The following is a 20,659-nucleotide window of genomic DNA, read 5'->3' as shown; positions in this document are numbered from 1 at the left end:
GCTTTCGACCGGATCCCAACACCCCTGTGCTGGTCAGACTGCTCCTTACATTTAAAGGCTTTCAAGACAAGTGACCCCGCAGAAGCAGACACCCCGACCCCTCCTTCTGAGGCTCCTCTGGCTGGGTTTGAACTCCGAACCTTTCGGTAAGTAGTTGAGTGGGTGCCGACTCATTACACCACCTGTGTATTACTGCTAAACACTGTGTCCAATCTGGGGATGCGCCTTTCCTGCATGATCTTACTTTATTCCCACAGGATTCTCCCGGCCCTCTCTCCAATCACCAGACTGGAGCTGGGGAAAGTCCGGGCAACCTTATTCTCTGAGACACGCAGGGCTCTCGGGGACAGAGACCAGAAGGAGCTTCGCGACAGGGGAGCCAGTGTCCAAATAAGGAGCAGTCGCAAGGACGCAGGGAAGGGTGTTTAATGCTGCAGTGAAACTACATCTGGAGCCAAGATGAGGAGACTGAGCCAGGTCAGCCGCGCCGCCAGGCCGGGCCCTGCGACACCTCCGGGTGGTCCGTCCTCAAGGCCTCCCTCAACGAGGGAGGTGACAGCAGCAGTATCACAAGTGTCCTCTCCCCGGGCGAGAGGACAGCGCAATGTCCCTCCATCCCGCGAGGCGCCTGGGCATCTTTCTGCAGCCCAGGCATAACCAGTTAGGACCACGTCCTGCCTCAAACCATCAGGTCGGAGGACCCCCTTGCCCCTTGGTGCAGGGTCCTGGTGGCAGGAGTGACGGAGGCGTGGGGGACGAGGCCCCCTCCTCCTCAGGTGTGTGGTCGCCTGGTGGAAGACAGCCTGAGACCACTCATGTGGCTCAAGGAGCCCTTCCCGGCACTGTGGATTCTGCAAACCCGTGCGGAAATGACCAGGTGAGGAAGCAGCAGGCCTCTTCCTGAACCTGTCAGTATTACCCGGGGCCAGAAGACATGCAGGTTCAGGCTGAGCTCCTGCCTCCCTCCTTCCACGGGGCCTCAAGTGGAGGCGGGGGGGGGGGGTGTTCATGCCTGGGGTCCCAGAGCAGTCACACACCCACCAATGACTCCTCCATCTAACCCCCACCTCTCTCCTCGGGCAACGAGTGTAGACAGCAAACCTCTCCAAGGCCCTCCAACCTGAGCATCTCCACCGGGGGGTTGGCGGGGTGAGGAGGGAGGAGGCAGCCCTTCCACCACCCCTACCCCCACAAGACTCGAGGACCGGCCCAGCCCCCGGTCCTCCGAGATCTCCAGTATCTCTTAAATAAGCTTTTCCTTTCCATTCTCTTCTTTTAATTATTTACCCCTCCCCATCTATTCCTTTATACAAATATAAAATAGATTTATATAGATTTATATAATATAGACTCTGTGCGGGGCGGCCCCAGCGACTATTTGCAGACATACTGGTCGACCACCTCGGTGCACTTCTTGCACTTGACGAAGCAGCACCAGTGGAACTTGCAGTGACAGCGCTCCACCTGGACACTCTTGAACTGGTCGTAGCCGCGGCCGCAGCACATGAGCTCACAGCCGTCCATGCCCTCTGAGGTCTTGTTGCACAGGCGGCCCTGGGTGCCCAGGGAGCCCGTGGTCTCGTTGCGCAGGCAGTAGTCCGGGCTGGGGTCCACGTAGACCAGGTCCTCCGCCGTGGGCTGGTTGAAGCGACTGTTGACCAGCTCCAGCTTGCCCTTGCGGGTGATGCGCATGGCAGCGGCGCTGTCGTACTTCTCCTTCAGCTGGTCCCCCACCTTGCGGAACTCAGCCAGCTGGAGCCAGCAGGTCTTGAGGCTGCAGGACCCCGAAACGCCGTGGCACTTGCAGGCTACGTCTGCCATCTTATACACTGCCTGGGGGGTAGAGAGGGGAGGAGAGATGGGGTCAGCAGGGTAGCCATGAGCCAAGGACAGAGGAGGGGCCGATCAGGGTGCAGGGTGGAGGGTGGGGTTGAAGGAGACATTTTTTCTTTCTTTTTTTCCCCCAAATATACAAAAATTTCCCCATAATCCTCAAATTGCTCCAATAGGAAGGGTGGGCACCACTTGTTGGGGGAGGGGGGTTCAATGCAACTTCAGCTACAAGAGCAGGGGGGGCACGTCTATTTCTATTTTATGTCCGTCTTCTTAACACCTAGTATAAGTCACTACCTGGGAGTCATTTGGAGGTGGTGGGGGAGGGGGGAGGGGGGAGGAGGAGAAGGTGAGAACTTTCATCTTGATCAAATTTTCAAGCAAACAAAAGGAAGCCAAGCCAGGACAAGGTACCCAGGTGTTACCTAAGATGGGGCACAAATCAGAAGAGAGCATCGGATTGGATCGCAGGGCTACAAAGAAGCCGCTGGTGTGGCCCCTTTTAGCCCACAGCAATCCCCACAAACCTGGCCAAATCACCCCAAGAATCAAATGGTCCCTTTTTCTGTGACCCTGTGGCGACCTATTCCATACAGTTAATCCTGAATCCATAATCAGTGCTCCTGGAAGCAGAGGCCATGGACGAGTCGTCGCCTTAGGTCAATCTGCTGCACGAGATCTCCTTATTAGAGAGCTGAAAAGCCGATGTGTCCCCCTGAGGGGCTCAGGCACGCCAGACCCAAGCCACAGCATTTTCAGAGGCCTCCTATGCACATGCGTGTGAAAGTTGGACACTGAACAAAGGAGACCGTAGAAAACCTGATGCATCTGAATTGGGGTACCGAAAGCGCCGTGGACTGCTAAAAGAACAAACCGATCGGTCTTGGAAGACGTACAGCCAGAGTGCTCCTCAGAGCCAAGGATGGCGAGACGTGGCTCGGGGCTTTGGGCATGTCAGGGGAGACCAGTCCCTGGAGAAGGACATCATGCTTGGTAGGGTCGAGGGGCAGAGAGGAAGAGGAAGGCCCTCGAGGAAATGGACTGACAGCGTCAGTCCACGGGCTCAGGCAGAGGAGCCGTGTGAGGATGGGGCAGGGTTTTGTTCTGCGGTGTATAAGGTCGCTATGGGTCGGAACCAACTTCATGGCACCCAACAACACCCCCCGCACAACATGCCAGCCCACGCAGAGGCCGCCTTGAGGCCACAGCTACTGGAGTCAGGCCTCATTTCAGGGGTTCCTCTGAGCATTCTTTTCAAGAGCCCCCAGACCAATCTTTCTCCAGCTCTCAGCAGAGACCACGGCAGGTACCAGAAATAGTGTCACCGCCAGCTCCAATGACTACTGTCAAAACTCTTCGTGATCTTTTTTTTTCATTTCCTTTTTTCTGGTATGAAATTATCCTTGCCATACTATGACAGGGAAATGAAAGACCCCAGGGGAGGAGGCTCAATTACCTGGCCAGGACCACCCAGGAGGGCGTCCAATGCAGTCCAATCATAGAGTTTTCAGATGGCTGAGGTCCACAGAAGGAAAAAGGCCCCTCCCCAAGGTTAAAGGCACCAGCACTTAGCCTGGAAGCTCCAGGCACCAGCATAAAGGAACTGACACCCCATTCCAACAGGCACTTCAAAGCCCAGCCTGCAATTATCCTTCTGCCACAAATCCCCTGGGGTCTGGGTCTGCTCTGTGGAGGCCTGACATTCCTCTGGAAATGGTCCTTGGTTTAGGCAGGGCTGGCCAGCATCTGGCCCTGCTGAAAGGAGGAAGCATTAACAGTCTAAAGAGTGTCCCTGAGTGTCCCTGGGTTGGCAGGCCACTAAGTGACTAAGGGGACAGGATAAGCATCTCCAGGGGGAGTGGACGTTCAGGGAGGCTACGGGGTGGGGTGGGTAACCAAAGCAAGGATCCATGGAAGCCAGTTCCTGAGAGAGCTTTCCAGGGCCCTTGCTGGGGACCTGTCTTCCACCATCCCTCTCAGAGACATATTGTAGGCAGGCTACTTGTATCTCCTTCCTGAATCTTTTACTACTGATAATATGGTGTGTGTGTGTGTGTGTGTGTGTGTGTGAGAGAGAGAGAGAGAGAGAGAGAGAGAGAGAGAGAGAGAGAGATCCTCCTGTAGAAAGAGAGAGAATCTCAGAGGTTCGGCTTTGCAACTAACGGAAAAAGCCACAAAATACTCTACATCCCCTGCCCCCCACCCCCACCCTCACCACCAAGAGCTTAGTAACAGGCAGGAATGTCTGGAAGATGAGGCCACTTTTATTTGGAAAAGGCTTAGGGACCCTCGAGTGAGTGGCCCAACAGCACCAGCCCCGAGTCTGGCCACCAGGATATACCACGGATTTTGCTAGAGACTCTGCAAAGCCAAGAGAAGAGTCTCTGATCAAGATGCTGGGTCCCAGGGAGTCTGCTATAAGAAGGAAAAGTAGAAGGGAGCAGTGGGGGGCTACTAGGGGGTGTCCCATCCATGCGCCCATCCAGTCCTTCCAGGAGGACTTTCCAGGCAGGTGTGAGGAGGTGGGAGGCAAACACTTTTGGTGACTGATGGCCAAGGCCTGTTCCTTGGAGAGAAGATTTTTATTTTTAAGAGGGACCAAAAGATGTCCCAACCCAAAGTGGAGCAGACAGAGGCAAAGGGAAAGATAAAGGGAAGAGGTGTGGAGACAGGAGGAAGCCCCCACCCCCAACCCCACCCCAAGAAGGCAGGGTGGCAGACAGAGGAAGACAGGAAAGGTGTGTAAGAGAGACACAGAGCAGATGGAAGGGAAGGAGCTGCTGAGATAAGGGCCCAGGACAAACAAACAAACAATTAAGGGCAATAAAATGAGGAGCCAGCAGAAGTGGGGTCAAGACTGTCACTGAGATGGGAGATTGTTTTCTCCTTCTCTCCAAAGGGCCCAGATCAGGGTGAGCGGATGCCCAGTCACCATCTGCCACAATTCCACAAGGAGAGCTGGAAGCAGACATAGGCAACCAAACAGCCTCCGGTGAGTGTGACCTCTTACCAGGAGGCAATACAGAATGTTCTCTGTACCCACCTATGTTACGCAATGGTGGGGGTTACAAAGAAGCATGGGTTGTTAGCAGTTGCGCCAGGGAGGAGGGTACAGCATGCGCTCCCAGCACATGTGCATGAGCCAGACTACTGACTGCCCTAAAGACCAGGTAGTATCTGAACTGGGATCTTAAGAAGTGGGTGGAATTTGGACATTCCAGACATAAAGTGAGGCTCTTCATCCCTTTACTAATCTCCTACTCTGCTCCTTCGGATTAGGCATCAGAAGACTCCGTCTAACAGACTGTCAGATGGGGGTGAAGCCCTGGGACCCAGGAGCCCAGAGCTGAAGGTCATCTGAGATGGGTGCAGTCTCTCAGCCCCACATTATATGATAGCAGCCACAGTTCAGAGCATTGACTAGAACCCCGGACACCCACACTAAATCCAACGCCGAGTGATCCAAGTAACTCACCGTACAACTTAGAATGAATGCCTCTGAGGGTCTCTAAGGCAACAATCTTTTATGGACCAAGCTGCCACCTCTCTCGTATGTGGAGTCGCTGTGGGGTTTGAACTAAGAATCTTCTGGTTAATGCTGAGCGCTTAACCAACATACCACCAAGTCTCCTGTCCCTTGTGCTACCAAGTCAATATAGAAAGATCTGAACCTCTCTGGTGGCTTTGGTTTGATGTATGTCCCTACAACACATGAAGTCTTGTCCCAATGTACAGAGATACAGTCTTGATCTGCAATGGAAACATAGCCGTATCCTGTCGCCGAGTCACCGAGACCCAACGTGAACCTTCTGAGCTGACTTCTTATGAAGAAACTATGAAATTCTCTTATGAAGAATGATGGGAACATCTGGAGACAGAGGGCGGTGATGCACGCATGACTTGAAACATATGGTTTACGTCACTGAGCTGTACACACAAAAGTAGCCGTAGTTCTCCTGGCTTCTTCATTCTCCAGCCTCCTGTGACAGGTGGCCGGCCTAGCGCAGCGCCAACTCTGTGCCGTCTCTGGGGAGGTTGCTGTACCTGGCCCTGGGAGGATCCCACCATCCAGCACTTGGCCCTCAGCACTTCCTAAGGGGGATCTGGCTGCACCCCCCCGGCCCTCCATCCCTGAGCTGCCAGCAGCCGGTTTCCAGCAGCAAAGCAAGGAGAGCCCTCAGCCCGAGCCCAGAGGAGGGGTCACTCTTGAGTAAGGTGTAGGCAGGGAAGAGGCCCTCTCTGCCAGGCAGAGCGGATGCCCTTACCCCCTGCAGTGGGACAGCAAGAGCTAGAGGCTGCTGAGTCAACTTCCACTCAGGCCAACTCCACAGCGCTCTCCCCGGCTGATTTTCTCAGAAGCAACTCACTAGACCTTTCTTCTGAGGGGCCGCTGGGTGGGTTTCAACCTCCACCCTTTGGAGTAACCGCTGACACCACGCAGGGGCTCCTGTCTTCTGCATATGCTCCTATAGCCAACCAAACGCACCCCAGAAAAATCGTGTTTCCATTTCTACTGCAATCAAGACTCAGAAGGAGAACCACATCGTCCTTGAGGCGGGTCAGATGTAAGCGCGAGCCTTTTGGAAGATGGGGAGTCCCTTACATGCGTACGTCCGTGTGTGCGCTGATGTTAGGAATGCCTGACCCACACGTGTGTTTGTCATTAGGGCTCGGACAGGCTTTCTGGCTGGGGTCCTGGATACGTACGATAGACAACAGCTCTTAAAAGTCAGCTCTGGTTTCTACCTGCGTCTTTAACAAATCATAAACCCTGGACGAGGTTTAACAGCCTAGCCCCCCAGTGGGCTTATTTGTTCCAACTACACAGCGGGGGAGGCCAAGGCAAGAAGGGCTCCGCGAGTCTAGAATTCCAGCCCAAGCATCCGTCTAAGGTCCATGGGGACCGACGCCCCGCGCAAGCTCTGAGGGAGTAGTAAGGCGGACGCATGCACCATCACCCGTGTCCATCAGGAAATGGGCTGGATTCGCTCACCAGGTGGGCATCTGGGTCAGGGATTAGAGGTAAGTGGCTGGAGGTGAGGGGTGAGGTCATCTTACCCTCCGGCCAGCCTCGTTGTTCTGCAGGTTCATGAGCACTCGTCCCTGTTCCTCTGACCCCTTGGCAAAGTTCTTCTCCCGCTCCCGGGCATCCACAAACTCCTTAGCAAAGCGGTAGCCGTACTCCACATTGTCCCCGCAGCCACCCCACAGCCAGTCCCGAGGAAGGTCCTTGGGCCGAGCAGTCCGGCTGCAGCCACACGTAGAGAGCTCGCCCTCGCGGCAAGCCCGGCTGATGGCATTGACCACCCCCGCGGCACTCACGGCGTAGGTGAAGGCAGTCTCTCGGCTACCTGCAGGAGAAACGGGGAGGTCAGGAAGGGGCTCCACCCTGCTCCCGGCCCTCACACCTGGGCCTCTGCCGGGCAGGCGCCAGCACCGGAGTGCCTTCCTCCCATGTCCACAGGGCTCGTGTGAGCCACTTCTCTCTCTAGCAAGCTGGCCTTAGCTGGTGGGTCACTCCTGTGGACAGGCCCCAGCCCTGCCCTAGGAGACGACCGGACTAAAACGAGTATCCCCAGCCCTGGTCTACACCAAGATCCCTTCCCGAGAAGGTTCCTCAGGAGGCAGGTCCTAACAGAGAGGAGAGCGAAGGCATTCAAGAATTTGGGGAGCACGTAGGATCCACAGAATGAGACCCACTCAACACCTAAGGGACCAACCGATCATCGAATGTTGTCTCCTAAGCAAAAATGTCTTCCTCCCAGACGGGATTTGTCACCACTCTGCGAGCCACACATTTATCCCTTTTACTGGGGACCATTAGCTAGATGGAGGCAGAGCCCGGCAGCAGAAGGGATACCAGAAGCCCAATGCCCAGGGACCTGAGTTGTCCCTTCCTCAGGGTCCGCACGGCCTCTGACTTGGGAGCTCTGAGGGGTCACATCAATCGCATGGACAGTGTCAGACATTCGGCCTGGTCTCTGGTCAACAGCCGGGCGATTCCCCAGCAGCAACATCGCAACTCCATCCCTCTTAGTTGATGCAGCGAATTTGCGTAGAAACTTGCAGGACATACGTTCTACTAAAAAAAAGTGTGTTTTTTTTTAAAAAAAGAATATTCCTTAGCCATCAGGTTCCTGCAAATCACAACCATAAGGAGAGGCTCCTTCACACCCACTCGGATGTCTGTGGCCAAGAGATGGGAGGATGCTGACAAGTCGCTGCTTTTTGAGACCCCTAGTGCGCTGCATTTCGGGCGGGGATGCAAAATCACGCAGCCACTTTTATGCAGCTGTCTGGCGGTTCCTAAACCACCACATGGCCAGTGCCCCCGCAACTCTACTCTACCCACTATCAACGGAAACATAGCTCCACAACTCCCACGCCATGTGCCCCATAGAGCAGAAATCACCAACACGCCCATCCACTCCTGAACGAATTGGTGACCGCATCGTGGTGTGCCGTGTGGCGGGACATAACTTGGCCGTGAAACGGACCGGTGTGCTGATAAATGCTACACAGCGTGGCCGAACCTAGAAAATAGTTCACTAAACGGGAGCAGCCAGATCGGAAAGGCCACGCGGGGTGGGGTCCCATTCAACGAAGTGTCCAGAAGAGGCAAATCCAGAGACAGCAAGGAGACTGAGAGGCTGCCGGGACCGGGGCAAGGAAGAATGGAGGGCGGCTGCTAATGGGATAAGGTATCCTTTCAGGGTGGGAAAATGTTTTAGATTCGACGGCGGGGATGGTGGCCAACGCTTGTGCCTGTAACCAGAACCGCATAACTACAATGAGCAAGGCCGGGCTGTATGGGACAGAGGTGCAGCTCGAGGAAGCCTTTGGAGTAACCAACTCTCCTAAGGACTCACAGATGGAAGGCAGAATACCGGAAGTCAGCCCGGATCTGAGAGGCTGTGCCGGGTGGTGGCGACTTCTGGGCTCCATTTCCTCCCTTCCTGTGCCTTGTGATCAGAAGCTGACACCCCATAGGTGGAGAGGTGAGGCAGGTGGAGAGGAAAGCCCACTGCAATCCACCAACAGGTCTAGAGCAGGTGGTTCTCACAGGGGTCGCCCGATTCATAACGGGAGCAAAATGACAGTGATGCAGTAGCTTCAAAAATCATTTTATGGTTGGGGGTCACCACCACATGAGGATCTGTATTAAAGGGTTGTGGCATTAGGAAGGTTGAGAACCACTGGTCTAGAGTCACCTCCCACCTTGGCCTCTTTCTTGCGTATCTAGGTGGGACACAGTGAAGTTTGCGACCAGAGCACACCCGGGGTGAATCAGCTTCTGTTAACTGGCTTCTGGTCAGCTGCAGGACGGAAGCAGCCTAAGAAAACCCCGATAGTGGTAGGATGTTACACCCATGATTCAGTCACCAGGGCTGAAGGCAAGAGTCCAGGAGACTAGGGAGTGGTCTGGGGGAGAAGCAGACAATGGGAATGAGTATCCAGAGTGGTAGGAAGGCAGAGAGTAAGCCCTGGGAAGTCTTCCTAAAAGTGTAGCCTCCAGCCAGGCAGGAGCAGGAAGAAGCCTCCGCAGGCATCCTCCAGATCTGCATTCCATCTACTCACATTCCTCAGAGAACCTGGCAAAGTTCCCCCAGCAACCCAGTCCAGCTTTGTCTCTTTGAATGACTCGAATCCCAGAATGCCTTTCTGATTATAAGCTGAACAACGGAGATTGGGGAGATCCACCCTCTCCACCCTTTTCCAACGGACAGACCTTCGGTGTTTGAAAACAACGGAGATGCCTTCTCCGTTTTGCTCTCCTGAGTTACACATGTCCATTTCGTCTGCCATTCCCTAACAAACATGCCTCTCAGAGAGGAACCAGCCCCCGGTGCACAGCACGCCTGGTGAGATAATGTGCCTGCAGCCGAACATCGGCCGTGTACACCACCCATGATGTGCTCTGACAGTTCCAGCCCAGCCAGGGGCCCCAGGACCCCGATCTGTCCCCAGATGCGTCAGCTGTCTCATGCTGTCACCATCTCTAACTCTTTTGGATGGGGGACGGAAGGGATAAACTCTGCCTGGCTGTGTAAACGCCGGGTATTAGTAAAAAATTACCTTTGTATTCATTGGTACTAATAAAGGGCCTGGAGCTAGAGGTAATCAGGGGCATTAGAATGGATACGCCAAGCGAGGAGCTTAGCTTCATGGGAACCCATTCAGGGTTGAAACTCCAAGCACCTTAAGGATAAAGGCTAATGCACCAGCCACCACGGAGCCACTAGAGAGAATCCCCTTGAGTTACCTCCCCACCCCCCACCCTACAAGGAGACAGCACACCAGTGTCATGACCTCTCTATTCTGGGCAAGACACAATTCCAGGCAGGGGCCTCCATGTTCCTCAGGGCAGAGGTTCCCCGAAGGGCCAAGGCCGCTCTGATACCCTCTGGTGGCTGGCTTTTGCAGCTGCATAGATTAGAAAAGGAATCTTTGGGGAGTCATATGCAAGGGAGCAGTTGAGAAGACTCACCAGGAGCTACTCTGGGCCCAGGGGAAGGGGTGGAGGGCAGCTTCCCTGGTAGCATAAGCCTGCAGGGGAGTTAATAAAAACAGGGGTCATAAAAATAAGACAAAGATATGGGTCCCATGCTGTCATCGAATAGGATACACAGACAGATATGGTTGATTTTCACAAGTCAACTGCACTTACAAAGCTGAATTTCCCAAGGAAGTTTCTACTTGGGCCAACCTCTTTATTTCCCCAGGGCCAGTCTTGCTCTGGGGGCTGTTCCCAAATAACATAAGACATGAAAAGGTTCAACGGCAGCTGGACAGTGAAAACCAATTGTCACCAGTAAGCTTTAGCTCACGGCACCCCCATGCTGGGTCAGAAAAGAGCTGGGCTCTGGCAGGTCTTAACTGGTGAGTTCTTTCAGAAGTGGAATGCCAGGCCTTTCTTCCAAGGAGCTTCTGGATAGACTCAACCTTCAACGGTTCAGTTGGCACCCAAACCTGTTTAACCATCTGTACCACGCCTAGGGACTTGCAGGCGTATATGAACCAAACCAAGCCCCTGCCATCGGACCAGTTCTGACCTGTAGTCGAACCGCATAGAACAAAATAGGAAAAAAAAAAAAGACTAGAACTGCTCTTGCTCCCGAGGGTGTCTGAGGCTGCAAGTCTCTACAGGGTGTGGCTGTCTAACTCTCCTAAGCAGCGCCATCAGGTTCAAACCACGGGCTCTGTGCTTGGCAGCCCAACACGCGACCCCCAGCACTGCCACGGCTTTGTAGAGGTCTGCGTGATGTTCCAGTGTGTCATAGCCGTCCCTGGAATTCACTGGAGACTGTTCCCTCTCTAGTTACCTAAACAGGGCAGGGGAGGAAAGCTAAGGCTTTCACCCAGGCCAAGGGATAAATACCAAGTGGATTTAAGAACACTTGATCAGTTAACAAGCTCACTTAATTCCCAGGCCCACTCTTTGGGAAAGCGGCCCAACAAGGGTGTCAGAGATGAGCACGTGCTTTAATATAGTTTGAGCGGATACTGAAAAGACATCTGGAGTAAATGATAGCAAGTGGGGGTGGGGAGAACTTCCAAGCGTCCTGCACACAGAGGTACAAAGACCCTTTTCTGTGCTTGAAATCACGTCTTTGGGGGCAGCCCCAGCTTCCGGTGGCTCCTGAATGTTGTCTTTTGAGAGAAATCTGTCCCCAGAGAATGTGAGCCAGGCAGGCCGCAGGCTGTGAACACCTTCCTTTTATGGCCCCTTGGATCAGACCCAGTAGAATAGGGCCGGATTTCTCAATTTCTTGCCAGGGAGGGACGGACTGCATTTCAAAAGGACCTAAAACAATTAGCCCCCAGATCACACCTCCAGCGGAGCAAGAGGGTGGTGGCCCAGGCATCCCCCAGCAGCTGTGGGAGCAGAGCGGGCAGGGCAGGCATCCAGGGAGGGCCAGGGTCCTCTCATCTTTCTTCTGTAGTCTGTCCCCTGCCCCCACATTCCACACAGCCCCTTTCAAATGAAAAAGCCAGGACTGGGTCTGGGTCGGGGTAATGACAGCTATCATCAATTTGGCCCCGGAGTTTCAGCTCTCTCCCAAGAGTCCAAGTGAAAGAGACCAAAAAGCCTACAGACATTCAGGGCTGGGATTTTCGGCTCTGGAGCCAAGGCCCTAAAAGAAGGCCCTTGTTGTGCTGAGAGACAAAGGGCAGAGGTGGTGGGCGGCGGGTTTCCTGAGCCACTAACTGGACTCAGATGTTCGACCCCCTCGCAGAGTGAGTCACAGGCAGCCCGACCCAGGGTGAAGCTCGGTTTCGCATGAAGGGCGAGAGGAAGCTCGGGAGCACCCGCCTGGCATGGCTAATGCATTAGCAGAGACAGCTCTTTTTCTTATGTGAGTTCTCTCTCTCTCTCTCTCTCTCTCTCTCTCTCTCTCTCTCTCTCTCTCTCTCTCTCTCTCTCTCTCTCTCTCTCTCTCTCTCATACATTAGCAGAGACAGCTCTTTTTCTTATGTGAGTTCTCTCTCTCTCTCTCTCTCTCTCTCTCTCTCTCTCTCTCTCTCATACATTAGCAGAGATAGCTCTTTTTCTTATGTGAGTGCTCTCTCTCTCCTTGCCTACTGTTTCCAAGCCTATCAGGAGCACATGTTCCTGGACGCCCCTTCCAGTGCACGGTGGTGCTGCCAGACCTGACAGAGCTTCCTTGCCCGCTGGCCGGGCCAGCACCGTTCCTTCGGCCCAGCCATGTGTGGGTAGCTCCTTACCTATCTGCATGACTCTCCCAAAGACAGAAGTGTTGTCCACTGTGCTGCAGTTCCACCGCCTTTGCCGGAACTGGTACTGGCACTCCTTGATGCCCGTCTTGGCCCCCTCCCCGATGTAGGCCATGTGCTCCTGGTACAATTGGCACAGCTTTCTCTGGCCCGGGGACAGTCCCGGCAGCTGACTACACACAGGCTGAGCTCCGATGATGAACATCTCGGGTCTCTGCACCGGGTTCATGGCTAGCGACCTGCAACAGTGGTTCCGAGAGGGAGAGAACCAGGGGGTGAGCTGAGCCCTGCGGGCCGCACAAGGGCCCTCAGGCCACCTGCGCCCCAACATGGCAAGAACCATTTGTGAGGCAATGCCTGCCTTCCGAGGGTGCTGTAGGGAAATTGAGACATGAACATACAGGCCTTGTGAGATGCCACGAGCTTAAAGCAGGCAGGAGTGTCTGGATCCATGGCAGGCAGGCGGGGAAAGAGCTTTGATAGCTGGGGAGCAAAGGCCCACTTTTACAAAGAGATGGCCAGAATCTGAACCGGGTCTTGAAGGGTGGGAGCAAGTGGGTGGCAGCCAGGGAGGGTGGGCTGTTCATTGGTGGCAGAGGGCCAAAGACACGTGATGTATTCAAGTAGGAATACTCTGTTTTGTCTCACCCAAAACTCCAGCGCTTACTGCCATGGAGTAATTCGGACTCAGAGACCCTACAGGGCAGGGTAGAACCTTGCCTGTGAGTTTCCAAGACTAACTCTTTACAGGAGTAGAAAGCTCCATCTTTCTTCTGCAGAGCTGGCTGGTGGTTTTGAACTGCTGCCCTTGTGGTTAGCAGCCCCATTCATAACCACCATACCTCCGGGGCTCCTTCTGTTTCACCCAAAGTGTAGGATGTGTTATAAAAAGCAATCGACTCCTTTACATAGAAACCCTGTTCAGCCCTGACAATGGAGTCCAGAGTACATGTATCACGTAACCTGCGTGTTTGCACTTCCGTGTCTCACACTACATATCTCTACTCTTGATCCGCTCTGGGGAGCTCCCTTTGGCTCCTCCGCCACCAGGGATCAGAGTCTGAAGTTAAATGAGAGGGTGGGAACTCTGCCACCTGAGTAAAAATGTGCGTGGGGCACAGACCACGCAAACTAACTGATGGTGGCCTACCATTTCCAGTGCTGACCCGACAGTGACAAGAAGTCTTAAGAACTTGAAAGAATGCCCCAACTGACCCTGCAGATCTTCAGGCTCTTAAAACAGGCGCCCCACTCTCCGTGCCTGGGGTGAAGGGTGGGGGATCACAATGAGGAGCTGATACCAAGGGCTCAAGTAGAAAGAAAATATTTTGAAAAGGATGATGGCAACATAGGTACCAATGTGTTTGACACAATGGATGGATGGATGGATGGATGGATTGTGATAAGAGCTGTAAGAGCCCCCAAATAAAATGATTTTTAAAAAAAGATATCAATATTCTTATCGATCCGATAGCAACAAAAGAGCTCTTTCTAAAAACCCACGGGGGGTGGGGAGGGGAAAAAAGGGAAACCGAGCTGATTCCAGGAACCCAAGTGGAAGGTGAATTATGAGAGTGATGAGTGCAACGAATGCATAAGGGTGCTTTGCTCAATTGATGTCTGTACGGATTGTGATAAGAGCTGTATGAGCCCCAATAAAAAGATTTATTAATTAAAAAAAACCCACGGGGATGCAGGGAGCAGGTTCAGAGAAAAAAGGCCCAAGTTCTGGGTCCTTTATCCTGGATAACCTTGGATGTCCTTTAACCTTTGTCCCTGGGAGCTTGGAATAATGAAGAGTCCTACTACCCCAAGAAATAAGGGCATGTTTACAAGGGAAGGTGACCTATCTCCACATCTCCCGTCCCAGAACAGGGCGGCCTTGGGCCGGAGAAGCAGCACTCACCACCAGGAGCTGGCTTCCGCCAGAAGCTGCGCCCAGCTGGAGAGCAGAGCGGCCGTGAAGAGCAGATGCAGGCCAGGCATGGTCGGCCTCACCCCACGACAGCGTCCTGGGAAGACCCCGGGGAAAGACAGCTTCCAAGAGGGGGCTCCCTGGAGAAGGCAGAAAAGGAAGGGAGAATCCGTTTGGGAATACTGACAGATAAGGGCAGACCAAGTGAGCACGGTGGGGTGGGGGGAAATTCAAAGGCCGAGCTGGGGTAGACCTGGAGCCAAGTTCTGATCCCCTCAATGGGACCCCACTTCTGTTACTGCTTATCTTATTACCATGGACCTACTGTGCCTCTTATCCGAAACTGTGGTCCAGAGACCCTCATTCCAAGTAAACATCTGGATGCGGAGCCCAAGACAAAAGGGCAGAGTGTGTTGCACACGGACTTAACTGGCGCTGTTTGGATGCCTGCCTGCCAGCCCCTCACCCTGAAAACCCCGAAATGAGAAGGGCCATCCTGTCCCCTCCTGGCCCAGGGATGCACTTCTCTGGCATCTGGCCCTCCAGGGTCGGGAGGAAAAACGCAAGAGGGCTTTGGGTTTAGCTACACCTATCAGGGGTGTCCTCCCAATCCACTCCCTTCTCGCTCTCACCAAGGTTTCCAAATCCCAACCTTGTTTCCCCACCCCTCCTACCCCCACCCCTGCTTTGCTAAGCCAGGGCGCACCGTGGTCGCCAGAGTCACGCGGGGCGCCCGGGGCTCCGTCCCCCTCGGGGCACGGAGGAGCGGTGCACAGGGGCCCGGCGGGCTCCGCGTGCGCACGCATCTTCCAGAAGCAGCAACCCCGCCCCGACAGCACACCGGCGGGCTTCCCACAGCCGCGCGTTCGCGGTCTTGCACTTTTGGTAATGAACGCCGTCGCTCTCGCCTTGGGTCCTTAAAAAAAATCTGCCGGAAATCCACGCTCACAGATCGATCGCAGAGGCGTCTATCAACACACGCCCCCTCCACTCACCCCACCCCCACCTCATTTCCCCCTGAACGCCCATGTGTGGCGTGACCCCCACCCCCCCCAAGGAGGCTTCTTCCCACGGCCCCTTAGCACTTCAGACTGGACACACGAACACTCCCCGACGTGCGTTCGCACCCACCCACCCCCAGCTCACCACGCCGGTCCCGCCGCTCTGGGCCTCCTACAGGCGCTCCCGGAGGGGGCGGCAGGTGCTTTGGGTCATAAGCCTAGGAATTATGTTTGTCCTGGGGCCACCAAGCAAGGACGGTGGCCCGAACAGGATCCGAGGAAGCCGGGACTCAGCCTGGTCCCCTTTTGGTTTTCCTCCCCGGGGCCTCAGCTGGAGGGGGCGGGGGGCACCAACAGGCAGGTGTGTGGCGCCCCGCAGGGTGCAGATCAAAGAAGAAACTTGCTCCGTCCCCTTTGTCATGCAGAGCCAGCTCAGGAAAGATCCCAGCCCAGCCGACTCTCCCACCGACCTCCCCTTCCCTAAAGGACGCCTCCTCCCCCTCGACCCTCTACCCACCATAAATCCTCCCCCATCCCTCGGGGCAGGAGGTCTGTGAATGCGCCGACTGGAACAGAGAGGGAGAGAGATGGAGCAGAGATAGGGCTGGCACCAGAAGCTAATGGCTTTATGGAGGGGAGGGGACCAGGTCCCAAGTAGAGAGGATGAGAGAAAAGCTTCAAAGAGCTTCCTTGTCCAAACAGCCTCAACCCCACTACCCGGTCTTCCTAGGGACCAAGGGTCCTGAGCTGCCTGCTCCTTTTAGGTCTCCTACCTCCTGCTTCCCCACCCCCCAGCACCCCCCCCCATTCCAGATCCACCCACCCCATCCAGTTCCCTCCCCACCGCCCTGCCTCATGCAGACACCATATAGCCTCTCTGGGCTGGATAGCCCAGTTCTCTTTCCAATTGATGATATTTCTTATCCCCTAGCTGCTGCCCTCACACCCACCCACCCACCCACGTCCCGCCTGTCACAGCCCTTCACCAGGCCCCGGTTACATCTTTCTGCTCCAGCAAGTCACAGGTCCACCTGAGGCCACAGGGGTGGGGGTAGCCGTTTCTGAGTCAAGTTCAGGAGCAGGTGGTCCCCAAAGGGTGCCTGCAGCTTTGACTCCCCAGTGACAGGCTGGCAGGCTGCTAAAGCCAAACTCAAACCCGGCCCAGCTGCTAATCCCGCCTTCTAAACACAAACAGAGATGAAGGGCACCCCCTCCCAGCAACCGCTGTCACCTCCCGAGTCTTTCCACCAAACCCTGAGCCCATTAAAGTCGTATGTAATGATACCAAAGGGGAAAGGATCTAACATAGTGAGTGCAGTGGCTTCTTTCTCTGATTCCGGCTGGGTGGGGCCTGGAATGGAACGCCACAGGCTACTCAACCTCTTCCCAGGCCCCTCCCACCTCTGCCTGGCAGACAGACTTGAGTCCACCCTGTGAGTGGAGACAGAGCCTGATGCCAGGCAGCTGGCTGCCCTCTCTCCCAATCACACTGGGGTGCGCAGGGGACACAGCAGGTGGGAGAAAGGTAGTCACAGAGGTCAATGCTAAGGATCAGACTCATTAGTGTGAGCAGTGTGGAAGCCACCCACCCACGGCACTGGGCAGGAAGGGAAGCCCTGTTGGGTCTTGAAGAGCAGGCAGTCCTTCCCTGAAAGCCCCTGCTGGTGAGGGAGTAATGAGCAGGATTCAGGTAACAACCAGCGGGGACTCTTCTGTGTGTAGAAGGGTCTCTTCCACGCCCCGTGGGCACGAGAGCATTCCTGCTGCTGCCCTTGCAATAGCTACAGATTTCCTCACTGACGTTCCGAGCGAGCGCCCCCAAGACTGTGCTGAGGGAGGCGGGAGCACCCGTCTTCTACTCTTTACTGGTAATGGGCCTGGGGGACAGGGGGGGGGGGATTGCTGGGGGAGGGTAAAGATACAAAATCCTCAATCCAGACCATCTCAGCCAAAGTGAGCTGCTCAGGCATCTCTCTGCTAGACTCCACACTCATGCATGCATTCCCTCACCCCCCGCACACTTGTGCAACAAGCATGCACTGAGTGCCCAGTCTGGGCCAGGCGCTTTTCTAAAAGCTGGGGATAGGACAGCGAGCAAATCTATGCTAAAACCAAAAGCCAGCCTGTGGCCATGGAGTCGATGCCAACAGAGGGCGGCATATCTGCCCCCTAGGGGTTCCAGGGCTACATGCACTGTGCTCACATATAAAGGGTTTTCATCCATACATGTCAGAAGCAGACAGCCTATCTGTGTCCCGCAAAGCGGCTGGTGGGTTCCAACCACCCATCTTTCGGTTTCCAGTCAAGCACTTGACCGCTGCACCACCTGGATCATAGAACTATGTTGGGTCTTGCGAATACGATGAAGAAAAGGAGGCAGATATAAGGAATGCTGGTTGACATACTGTAAAGTCCTCGGGGAAGGTCATTCTCTGACTATCTAGCACGGCAGTGGTTGGGTGGTGGACTGCTAACTGAAAGGTTGGCAGTTTGAAACCACCAGCATCTCAGAGGGAGGAAGATGGGCTTTCTACCCCCCAGTAAACAATTACGGCCTCGGAAACCCACAGGGCCAGTCCTACCCTGTCCTCTAGGGTCACTATGAGTCAACATCGACTCGATGGCACTGGGTTCTCTCCAAACCACCATGTGGTAGGATGGTGTCACCTCTCTATACTGAGAATGCAGTGCCCCGTTGTACCCGAGTTGGTTCCAATTCCGAGTGGCCCAGGGGAGCACTGCCCCAGGGGGCTTGCAAGGGCTGTTTTTGTTTTTTTTTTCATTTTATTTTTCATAAGTAGATGGTGTGTTAGTCCGGGATGACTAGAGAAACAAATTCATAGAGACACTCATGTGTAGAAGAAAGAGCTTTATATACAAGAGCAGTTGAATATTGAGAAAACGTCCCAGCCCAGTCCAGATCAAGTCCCTATGTCCAATATTAGCCCATATGTCTGATACCAATCTATAAATTCCTCCTCAGCTTCACCAAACACAGGCAATGACGCCAAATGCAGGAAGATCACAGGCCAGTGGTTGGGAAGTCTTGTGGATCCTGTGGTGGTGTAAGCATCTCAGTGCTGGCAGTGGTCTCCAAATGACTTTTCCGGCTGCAATGCTCTAGCGCAGTTACATGTATCTTGTCTATGAGTATCTCTCAGGGAGTCATCGTAGAGAGAGTGTCTCTGGCCTCCAAAGAGGAAATACAAGAGTTCCCAGAATCCTCAGGAGAAGGCCATGCCCACACAGAGGCCACATTGGCTATATCCCAATTGACAGGAGAGACCACCCCTACACTCTCAATCCTCAAATTGACACCAGATTATATAACTACTACAGATGGCCACCAGACCTCTTTGTGAACTTGAACCTCCTACCTTTTAGCGGTCAAGCACATCAACCATTTGTGCCACCCAAGGGCTCCAGGGGCACATGTGTGAAAGAGAAAGTCCAAGTTCTTGCCCTTTTTCTGGTTGGATTCACACACCCCCATCCCACCCCCAGTTTTCTTCCCCTTAAGGGATCCAGCCCAGAGTTAAGCTCTCAAGCTACTCTGTCCTTAAGGGGGCAGCCTCTCACACTTCAGAGAGGGACCCCCAACGAATGAGTACACCATCCCGCAGGGCAGGGGGCTGACTTCAGATCCTTACCTGTTCATAGACACCACACCTGGATGTTTCCGACCTGGAAGCCAGAGCCTGGGGACTCTGGGTAAGGCACCGGAACTGGGGGCATCATCCCACAGCTACCCTTCCCCCTAGAGGCACCCTCATACCCGGAAGGAGAGTGTGGGTTGGGACTCTGCAAGGCTCCCAACGGGAGCTACCTATCGAATGCGTAATTTAAAAATGCATTTGCAATTTTAGTAACATTCCTGGCATAACACAGTAAAAAATCATCTTGCAGTCTTTGAAAAGGGTCTGCCTCCCTCCTTTGTGAGCCCCCCCCCCACCTGCAGTTAGAAGGACTGGCATGGGATTCACTGATTTCCACAGGGTGGGGGGCCATGTCCACCAGAGCAGAGAAGGGCTCTGTGGGTCCCTCAGAGCACTGACAGACACCTCCTAAAATGTACGTCTTGTTCCCTGTCTCCAACTACCTGCTCACCCCCGCCATTGATCGGAATACCAGAGCCGTTTTCGGCAGCCTAACCCACCACAACATCCCTAAGTCTCTCCACTAAAATGCCAATTTTAAAGCATCAGATCCCTTTGGTTGAAGACTTAACAGTGATCGATTCCCAATTCTTTAACCATTCTACCCTGAATTTCCCAATATTATATCTCTTTTCTACTCGTCGACTCCTGCAACAAACCTGGCTGTCCTTGCACCCAAAACCACACTCACCGCCATGAAGTCGATGTCAACTCACAGCGACCCTATAGGACAGGCTAGAACGCCTTCTGTGGGTCTCCCAGGCATTCTCCCACAAAGAGGGTTTCGAAAGGCTGGCCTGGCCTTGCAGTTAGCAAGCCAATGCATAAACACCAGGGGCTCCTTGCCGTCCCATAACCAGGCCAAATTCCAATACCGTTTCAAGGACACCAGCATCCATAGCTTACTTACTTTTTACATCTCACTTCTTTCAAGTCCACACTCAAGATTCACTTCCTCCATGAGTGTGTCCTTGAGCAATCCAGCCTCATTAAAATTCTCTGCATTTCCCGGGGATTTCCTTACTGTTTATAAAGACATGCAGAGTCAGCACCACCCTACCCCACACGTGCTGCTTTGGGCCGCGTTTTATGGAAAGTTTCTTACTATTCTAGTCAATCAAAGTCTCCCGAGGGAAACCTTTTTTTTCTTCTTTGCCCCATTGTGCCCAATACGGAGCTCTGGTGGCATAGTGGTCACTTGCTGAGTTGCTAACTATAAGGTCAGCGGTTCGAAACCACCAACCGCTCTGCTGGAGAAAGAGGCGGCTTTCTACTCCCATAAAGAGTTACCGTTTCAGAAACCTATAGGGTCACTATGAGTTGGAATTGACTCGATGACAGTGGGTTTGCTTGTTTTCGTGCCTAGAATGATTTCATGTAACCAGTGGCAGTCAGGTTGGCTCCCACACATGGCAACCTCACATGTGTCCAAGGACAGCTGTGCTCCCTAGAGTGCTCACGAGGTGAGTTTCCAGAAGCTGGCACCTCTGAGTGGACTCAAACTACGACCTTTTGGT

General features: G+C 54.1%; 1 protein-coding gene across 2 annotated transcripts in view; it reads right to left on the bottom strand.

The window, feature by feature from the left end:
- Nucleotides 1–312: 312 nt before the first annotated feature.
- Nucleotides 313–20,659, bottom strand: part of WNT5B (Wnt family member 5B) — a 127,254-nt gene continuing 106,907 nt past the window's right edge. For both annotated transcript variants that reach the window (XM_075552250.1, XM_075552252.1), the window contains exons 2-5: nt 14,477–14,625; nt 12,562–12,809; nt 6,892–7,184; nt 313–1,833 (exon numbers count right to left, since the gene is read on the bottom strand). In XM_075552250.1, coding sequence (XP_075408365.1) covers nt 1,375–1,833; nt 6,892–7,184; nt 12,562–12,809; nt 14,477–14,625 — 1,149 coding nt within the window. In that variant the 3' untranslated portion in view covers nt 313–1,374. The remainder of the gene's footprint in view (nt 1,834–6,891; nt 7,185–12,561; nt 12,810–14,476; nt 14,626–20,659) is intronic.

This window comes from Tenrec ecaudatus, chromosome 6 (genome assembly GCF_050624435.1).
Source record: "Tenrec ecaudatus isolate mTenEca1 chromosome 6, mTenEca1.hap1, whole genome shotgun sequence".
NCBI lineage: Eukaryota > Metazoa > Chordata > Mammalia > Afrosoricida > Tenrecidae > Tenrec > Tenrec ecaudatus.
The sequence above is the reverse complement of the archived record's forward strand: the minus strand, read 5'-3'. Positions and strand labels throughout refer to the sequence as shown.